The sequence below is a fragment of the Adiantum capillus-veneris genome, chromosome 4 (assembly GCF_014529385.1).
Source record: "Adiantum capillus-veneris isolate H3 chromosome 4, ASM1452938v2, whole genome shotgun sequence".
Taxonomy (NCBI): Eukaryota; Viridiplantae; Streptophyta; class Polypodiopsida; order Polypodiales; family Pteridaceae; genus Adiantum; species Adiantum capillus-veneris.
This window is the reverse complement of record NC_140934.1, coordinates 142,743,126-142,752,353: the sequence shown is the minus strand read 5'-3', so window position 1 is coordinate 142,752,353 and position 9,228 is coordinate 142,743,126. Positions and strand designations below refer to the sequence as shown.

General features: G+C 41.9%; 1 protein-coding gene across 5 annotated transcripts; it reads left to right on the top strand.

Moving 5' to 3' along the window:
- The first annotated feature begins 1,965 nt into the window (after window positions 1-1,965).
- On the top strand, window positions 1,966-8,707 carry LOC147460083 (CBL-interacting protein kinase 23-like). 5 transcript variants are annotated; one of them, XM_086511220.1, is made up of 17 exons: window positions 1,966-2,122; window positions 2,429-2,545; window positions 3,048-3,246; window positions 3,375-3,437; window positions 3,664-3,735; window positions 4,003-4,110; window positions 4,391-4,471; window positions 4,888-4,941; window positions 5,018-5,143; window positions 6,666-6,755; window positions 6,888-7,013; window positions 7,124-7,243; window positions 7,321-7,434; window positions 7,907-7,963; window positions 8,071-8,145; window positions 8,228-8,318; window positions 8,411-8,707. In XM_086511220.1, exons 3-16 carry the CDS (start codon window positions 3,067-3,069, stop codon window positions 8,297-8,299), a joined length of 1,338 nt encoding a protein of 445 aa, XP_086367346.1. In that variant the 5' UTR covers window positions 1,966-2,122; window positions 2,429-2,545; window positions 3,048-3,066; the 3' UTR covers window positions 8,300-8,318; window positions 8,411-8,707. The 5 variants fall into 5 exon arrangements, with proteins under 5 accessions (XP_086367346.1, XP_086367345.1, XP_086367344.1 ...); XM_086511219.1 differs by having other exon boundaries at window positions 8,394-8,707; XM_086511218.1 differs by having other exon boundaries at window positions 8,228-8,707.
- Window positions 8,708-9,228: the final 521 nt, after the last annotated feature.

The window sequence follows — 9,228 nt, the reverse complement described above, 5'->3', positions numbered from 1 at the left end:
GGTATATGCTTGATTCCTTGCCATTTTTTTTTGCTTATGTTAAGGTGTGCGGATTCGCCACCACACACACACACACACACTCTCTCCCTCTCATATTCCTATCATCTTGCTACTTCCATCTTAAGGTGTGCGGATTCGCCACCTTTTGTATGAGAAGTGAGCATACTTGCATGTATCCCTGATTATCTTCCTTACTACATGCACGCGTAGCGAGCCCATTCTCACTCACTCACCACTCCTCTCACCTTATTCTCCGACCACCCCATTCCACATTTGGGCGTGGATCTTGAAATTGTTTTCCATGCATGCTTCATTGTGTATATGTATGCGTCCTAGCCGCATATCTTGCTAGGTGGTGCCCCTATTGTGTATTCCCCATGATGAGGCCATTGTGCATAGTCTTGGTGTAGAGGCCACCGGGTCTATTTTTTCACTTCCGCCTCTCAACATGCACACACACACACATACATACATACATATATACACACACACACACACACACATATATATATATATTATATTTATGTGTGTATATATATATATATATATATATATATAGAGAGAGAGAGAGAGAGAGAGAGAGAGAGAGAGAGACTTGCGTAGGTCTCAACTTACAACCGTGACACCTTAAGATTGAAAAATGCCGCTTGAGAACAAGAGGAAAAGGAAAATCATGTCTAGACTTTGAGAATGATAGTGTGAATAGAATGGAAATTAGCTCAAAATTTAAGAATTCTGTATAGGAAAAATGGTAAACAAGAATTATGTATGGTTGGAAAATTGACAATGATTTAACTAATACTATTCAATTGTGTGCCTTTCTCATGTGAAGGCTTCCACTTAAATAAAATAATTTATTGCACACAAATGAATAGTATTAGATAGATAGCATCCACCTCAAACAAAATGCCATCGCTTTTGAAGAGGTCAAAGAGCATGCGACGATAATAAACGAGGGTGCGACGCAACACCTATAGGGTGGAGCCGACAACCTGCATTCGTGTACATGCGAAAGAGGCACAGAGAGAGAGAGAGAGAGAGAGAGAGAGAGAGAGAGAGAGAGAGAGAGAGGCTCTGCCATCTTAACCTTGAGAATTTTAACCTTGTCCTGGATCTTAATGACATATTGTTTGCCAGTTTCCAGATGTCTCGCATGCTTGACTTTAGCAAAATTCCCTGATCCAAGTGTACACCCAAGCTTGTACTTGCCAACTCTCGTCCTCAAATCAGAGTTGCTCTTATCGCTCATTATACGCTTCCGACTTCCTCTCAGCTAATTGAAAGAGTATTACAACTCCCACAACAAAAAGTATGACACTACTCTCCTCTTCATAGAAAACTACCTGATAGACTATATAATTTTAGCGAAGAACAGAGAAAACATCAACAAATGACCTTACAGCTCACCCACACGAGTGTATATGTGCGTATGCAAACACACAGACACAAGCACAAGCACGCATGCATCATGAGACTACATCAGGTTGTCATGCACGATGGATTGGCCTATCCACAATGACTAGAAGGCTAACAAAAGAAAGACAATGAATCAAGAGATCAATGATGTATAGGTGAAACCATTGTACATAAGTATTCCCTTGATTTCAAGGATACTCTAAAAAGTCACTAGGTAAAGCAACACATATGATGGAGAATTACAATTAAAGGGACATGAGATTTTTATTGTGATTATCCCTCTTAAATTTAGAGTTAGCTTGCTCATATGTGTGTGAAAAGATTCCGAAGCCGGGTCCACATAAAATGTTTCCAGAGACCTGTTTTTGCAGGCACTCCATGCGCTTGGTGGAACAGGACTCTCAAACCCAACATGTGGCTGCCCTATTGACAATGACCCCATTTAATAATTTGGCGGTGCATATTTTTGTCAAATGTTTGCAACCTAGTATCGAATTCACAATTGCCTTGCCCTGCTTTAATGGTCTACATTCATGTACCAACTTATAAGCCACGAGGCATTGATGTGCGCGTGGGTTTGTTATTAGAAACTATGGGCCGTGCACAACTCTAATCACCTACTTCTTATGTAAACTCTCCTCCTCACAATTTGAAAGAGCTCTCCAGCATTACAGCGAAGCTCACACCCAACGCCCACTTCGTAGAGGTACGCTTCTGCTCATCCATTAGCTTTCTGGGGTGTGAGGGTACATATTGGGCTGAATCTGTTGCACATTCTGTGTCTCTTCATGCTTGGTCTAGGTCTCAGCTTTACAGCTCGAGCCTCGATCTACCTCTCTCTCTCTCTCTCACACACACACACACACACACAGCGCTCTTGTAGCTCGTTTCTTAAAACTACCTTCGTGTAGAGAGAGAGAGAGAGAGAGAGAGAGAGAGAGAGAGTGTCATTCTGAAATGATGAGCTTCATCTGAACTGCATTGTATCTTGTTTTCGCTTCCGCAATTTTAGGCAGCATTTCCGGAAAAAGTGTACACGATCTACTTATTAGCTCTCCTACCACTCGCAAATTTGTCTTCTGATAGAAGATATCTGTAGCAAGTCTCGCTGGACTCAACTTAGTTCAAGGTAATCATTCCTGTTTATAACTGTGCATGTGCACATTTTAGTTTGCTGATATGGGTTCGCGCACTTTGTAACCATGCCACCGACTCTCAGCCATTCATATTTTGGTATTTTGTTGTCCCTTGAATTGTAGTACTCCATCATATGTGCTGCTTTACCTAGTGACTTTTTAGAGTATCCTCGAAATCAAGGGAATACCTGTATGGTTTCACCTATACATCATTGATCTCTTGATTCATTGTCTTTCTTTTGTTAGCCTTCTGGTCATTGTGGATAGGCCAATCCATCGTGCCTGACAAGCTGATGTAGTCTCATGATGCAAGCGTGCTTGTGCTTGTGTCTTTGTGTGTTTGCATACGCACATATACCCTCGTGTGGGTGAGCTGTAAGGTCATTTGTTGATGTCTTCTCTGTTCTTCGCTAAAATTACATGTCTATCAGGTAGTTTTCTGTGAAGAGGAGAGTAGTGTCATATTTTTTGTTAATACTCTTTCAATTTGCTCAGAGGAAGTCGGAAGCGTATAATGAGCGATAAGAGCAACTCTAACTTGAGGACAAGAGTTGGCAAGTATGAGCTTGGGCGTACACTTGGATCAGGGAATTTTGCTAAAGTCAAGCATGCGAGACATCTGGAAACTGGCAAACAATATGCCGTTAAGATCCTCGAGAAGGAAAAAATTCTCAAGGTTAAGATGGCAGAGCAGGTATGTGCTTCCTTCCTTCCAAAACATCCCCTAGTCTTTCAATCAAGAAGATTCATTGTATCGGAATCAATTTCAAGGCTTGGAAAATGTACCAAACTCGATATTCTGGTTCTTGTGCTGATGTGTAGATCAAGCGAGAAATTTCTACAATGAAGCTGGTGAAGCATCCCAATATTGTAGAGCTACATGAGGTAGGGAGTTAGGGCCTCCATGCAAGAAGATGAATTTGATTAATTGATCTCCTTATCATGGCAACATTGTTATTTTGTCGCTTATCATCATGCATTCCTCTTGATATGAAGGGTTGCCTGTGTGTGTCAGTGATACTCATATTTACTTTCATGTCTACTTCCATTTCCTAGCATTAGCAAAAGAACTAACAATGGATTGCTTTTCCATTTTTGGAACTCCATCTAGGTTATGGCAAGCAAGACAAGGATTTACTTTGTGTTGGAGTATGTGACCGGTGGTGAACTGTTCAATAAGATTGTAAGTTTTGGGGCTATAAGTTGAGATAATTTCTTGCATAAATCTATGACATTTCCTTTGAATGTTTCAGTTCTCACCATGCTCCACTTTGTCACCCTGAGTGATTCATAGTACATTGGAAATATTAAGTAATCACAGCCTTTTTGATTGTTTAATTTTGCATTATGTACTTGGGAATTTTTAGGATCTAGACAATGGTGTTGGAGAGTGCCTTTTTACGAAAGCTCATTTTAAGCATCTTAATCAAGTCTTCTCGTTTTTGAACAGGCCCGTGAAGGGAAGCTGAAGGAAGATGAGGCTCGGAAATATTTCCAACAGCTTATCAATGCGGTGGACTATTGCCACAGCCGGGGTGTCTATCATAGAGACCTTAAGGTTACTAACTCCACATGGTCTTCTGGTGGTTCTGCATTTATATGTTACTGCACAAGGCTTAGACTGCTGAGACAGCCATTTTTTCAAGCATTTGCACATCAATTTATACTTTTGGAAGTTAGGAGACATGCATGTGTGCCATACAAACAAACTTTCATGCTTCTGGTTCACTTTCTGTGATGCCATCCTTATCAAAGATTTCACCACTTGGGCATGGATGCATGTGGTATCAGTTTTCAAGTGGATTCACTCTTTATCGATAAAAAATGGTCACTTGCAGCCAGAAAATCTTCTGCTTGATTCTCGTGGAAATTTGAAGATTTCTGATTTCGGTCTTAGCGCATTGCCACAGCAACTCAGAGTGAGCAGATCCTATCATCCTTTCACAATTTTGACAAAAGTCAATTTCTTTGTAGTTCAAGGAGTTCTTTTATTTTTTAGGCCATTCTTGTTTCAAGCTTTTTCTCCCTCTATTTTTTTTCTGGTCTCTACAATAGAATACCTCATGAAAAGTTTTTTCGATGATCATTGTCAACCATATTGTCGTACCTTTGTTTGAATGAAAGCTCCTTTGATAATTGAAATTCTATTGCATTTTTGTCATGCATCCAAAGTATTAAGCTATAAGCACATCAAAAACAAGTTTACCATACGCCAAGCAATCCTGTTTTGGCGCACAACTGTTAGAAATCTGAATATGATCTTCAACTTAAACTTATGTGCTTGCTCTGCTGACCTGAAGTTGGGATATAAATGTTGCACCTTTGCTCATTTCAGGAAGATGGGCTGCTTCATACAACTTGTGGTACACCTAATTATGTAGCTCCTGAGGTATGTCGATTTCAGTTTAAGATCTGTGTAAACAGTTAGCCTACTGTCTTTACTGATTCAAACCTTCTGTGGTCAGGTCATAGTGGACAGGGGCTATGATGGCGCAAAAGCGGACCTATGGTCATGTGGAGTTATCCTCTTTGTTCTCATGGCTGGCTATTTGCCTTTCACTGACACAAACCTTATGAATTTGTACAAAAAGGTAGTCGATCTTGTGTGTGACCGCAAACCTGTGTAGCATATTGTCTATCTTTGATTTGCTTGCCTGTCTACTTCGGGTGCTGACAGGGTTGTGAATGAAATGGAACCCTTAATCGGTTAGACCAATTTTTTATAAAAATTTTCCACCCAGGTTCCTTGAATTAATGTTTTTTACCACATTAACTTATGGTCAGAGAGAGGGAGATGAAATGAAATGAAATATTGACGTCTTCAAAAGGCCAAAATGACCTATGAGACTAATCCGTTGCAAATTTGTAAATTTGGTACCGTGTCTGAGTACAAAAAAAGGAAATACCAAAATGAATCTAGAAGTGCTACTAGCTCGTTCTGTGTGGGGTATGCGTGATCATTGAGAGAGATTATTTAATGTCTGAGAGAGAGAGAGAGAGAGAGAGAGGAGAGAGAGAGAGAGAGAGAGAGAGAGAGAGAGAGAGAGAGAGAGAGAGAGAGAGAGAGAGAGATTTATTAATGTCTACTAGAGGCCGCTATGAGACAAATTAAAGTACATGAGGTAGGTGTCCTCTGTGTATCCATGAAGGATAAAACATGTAAAAGTAAAGATAGTATCTTATGTGATGGCTGGGGGATGAGGGGAGAGGTGCATGGAGTGGGGGGGTGGAGCTCTAGATCTAGGGAGAAGATGCAATCCTACATGCTGCGGGGAAGTACAATCATGAAAAACATGTCATCATAACTCTAGCGCCATCGAGTCCTTTAGTCAAGGTGTAAGACATGATGCATGGTTGGTTAAGATGTGAACAATCCGTGCAAGATGGCGGCCGGATCTGCGAAGGCTTGGATGCGCCTCTCCTCCAGAGATCTGTAGTAGCGCTCCTGGATCTCCTGGTTCTCTTTCTTGTGTAGTCGTGGTGCCTTGCGTCCATGGGCATGTGGGCGTCTGCAACCTCGGTTCTCCTTAGCACGCCGTAGAGTGACCCTCTGTGTGGTCTGGGGTGATGCTGTAGTGGTCCGCTGGAAAAAGTCTCAGAGCTGTCTGTCGCTCATCTCTCGTAGTAGATAGTGTATGAGGGAGAGAGTCCCAATGCTGCTGTGCCTCGAAAGGAAACGGCCCAGCTGTTGCTGGTCTTTGGACTCGAGAATCTGCTGTAGAGTGGGCTGCCCTGTAAACAAGGTTTGATTTCTGCCTCTGATCTCCTCATATATCCTACATCTGCATACATAGTGTTCCTTGCTCTCAATCTCCGCTGTGCAAAGGTGGCAGATCCTCTCTGCCCTGGGGACATGTGCATCTCTCCCTGCCTCAATCTCTAGCTGGTGTGAAGATACTCTGAGCTGTCCGATGGCTGCCCGTGCTCTATGTGGCATGTAAAATCCATGTACCTCGGTCTCTGGATGAAGCCATATGTGTGTGAGAGAGAGAGAGAGAGAGAGAGAGAGAGAGAGAGAGAGAGGAGAGAGAGAGAGACGTGTTCCTTTTTTTGGGTTAAATGTTCAGTTTTTGTTCGAATATTGTTTGCTAATCAGGAGATCTCTTTTTACAGATCTATAAGGCCGAGTTCACATGTCCTGCCTGGTTCTCTCCTGGTGCCAAAAAGCTTATAATGAGAATTCTGACTCCGAACCCCAAGCATGTGAGGATTTCTTTCTTGGAAGTTGAATGGTGCCGCCATATATCATGATTTTACTGTAGCTAAACAACATGATTTTACTGTAGCTAAATAAATGAGATCGTTGGCTGATTTGCATGTTTGCGTGGTTTTCAGCGCATAGATGTCCCTCAAATCCTTCAAGATTCATGGTTTCGGAAGGGTTACAAGCCAGAGAAACATACCCTTTTCCAGGATGTCAAGCTTGATGATGTTGATGCTGCTTTTAGTAGCGAGTCAGATGTAAGCATAGTGTGCGCAAAGAAGTCCGCTCATTACATTTTATTTCATTGTTACAATTTGTGAGCTTTGTAGGGGCAAGACACTTCAAAGTGTATTTTTCTTGGGAACAGGATCACCTTGTTACAGAGCTAAGAGATCCCAGAAGCTCCAAGCCAACATTGCTAAATGCATTTGAGCTTATATCTTTGAACAAGGGGCTTAACCTGGCAGGCCTGTTCGAGAAGAAAGAGGTAAAGTAAACTTCATCTTAGTAAAACTCTGAACGCTCTGCTTGGATCTCTAAAATTTACTTTCAGTCGGTGTCCAGGAAGTGAAATCTGAGAGTCGATTCACCTCCAAACATCCGGCTCCTGAGATATTATCCAAGATGGAAGAGACCGCAAAGCCTCTTGGATTTAATGTGCAGAAGCGAGATTTCAAGGTTTGTATATTGGCACTTTATGCTGAGTTTGACTGTATCAAATTGGATCTTGCTGAGTTTTTGGGCTTTCTAAAACATCTAAAACAGTCCTCAGTGAAGAAGGGAGTTAGCATACATTTGACATTTTGCATGTGACGCATTCAATGATTGAAATTTTGTTTTGGGTATTTAAGTTTGTAATAGGTCCTTCCATTTAAGAGTCTTATATGGGTCCTTTCATTTTTTTGTTGGCACTGCCTTCCGGTAGAAAGGGGGTCTATGTTGAGGAAATTTCAGCTCGTGTACATCAGAAAACCTTGCTTTTGCTGTTCCTATGTGTTCCCCTCTACAGTCTATATAGTCCCCCCCCCCCCCCCCCCCCCCCCCCCCCCCCCCCAAAATCCCCTGCATTAAAGGCAGTGCCTCTGTCTATCTCTTGGATGCTTTGTTTTAGAATGCCAATGTGACCTCTTTGTTTTTTTTCCCCCTAAAGATGAAGCTACAAGGTGCTGAGACTGGAAGGAAAGGGCATCTTTCCATTGCAACTGAGGTGTGCATTTGCTATCAAATTTAACGGTTTTCAGCTATCCAAATTTTTAAATTTTCTTGGAGATTACTTTGCGACAGTGACAAAACAGGTGTTTTGATCGATTGCAGGTTTTTGAAGTTGCTCCCTCATTATATCTGGTAGAGGTAAAGAAGCAAGGTGGGGATACTCTAGAGTATCATAAGGTGAGTCTGTGTGCATCTCAATTCAAGGGTCTCATGTTTGTGCATTTAAGCAAGGGTCTCATGGGGGCATTGGATACTGCAGTTTTATGAGAATTTTTCGACCGGGTTGAAGGACATAGTATGGAAAACTGAGGAGGTTGATGTCGCTGCTTAAAGCTGGCAAGGAATTGTGGGTGGGTATTCTGCTTTGCCTGGGCTCATGTATATTCTGAGTCTCTTGGAGTGACTCAAGTGCCATAGCATGACAGGGTGCTTTCCCTTGAAGGTTTTCCAACGTGGCATGGGCAGAGTTATGGAAAAGGAGGTAACATTTATTCATGGAGAAGTGCTATCGGCCAACATTCGATGCAGGTATCTCTGTAGCAATGCCTCATTTGACAGCCTTTATATCAACAGGCTTTTGGACGCTTTGGCCAAGTTTAAAGAAACACACCAATACAACATTACAGGCAAAGATTCCTGTGTAATGTAAAAAATGTTTTTTGTATGAGTATATCCACATTCCCTCAACTTGTAGATATGCGGCAGCTTTGATCATGTGAATAGAATTGAGTTTGTTCTACTGTGTGAACAATGGTGTTGTAATTTATCTTGAGCGTGTTGTAGGGCCATCTAAATCTAAATCTTACCTTTGCAATGGATAAAGAATTAATTAGCATGTGTAGTCTTGTAAGGGCAAGATCACTGTAGGTTTGGAAAAGTATAGTTTGGATACGTTGGTTTCCACTGGAGATCTGGCCGAGTATGTATGGTTTATTCATTGTGGCAAGAGTAAGCTGTCACTCTTTTGTTGTATCTCTGTGTTAGTACTCCCTTTGATCCAGTCTACAGACGAATCACTTTTGTCCAACTCAGCAATCAGAATGTACATTGCTGATGATTAACGGTGCCCTTTCACGCTGCTGCTGACACCTCAGCCCCTAGAATTGTCAGAGGCATGCAGAACCTTTCTGGTCCCCCTCTCGCCAACTCTTGACGAGCGGGAAAGGACCTCTAGTGTCCTTTACCTATAGTAACTGCTCCACCATGGCTCCCTGCCTTCGCCGGTCGCCATGTGGTTGCAATTATTACGGGGAAAGGACA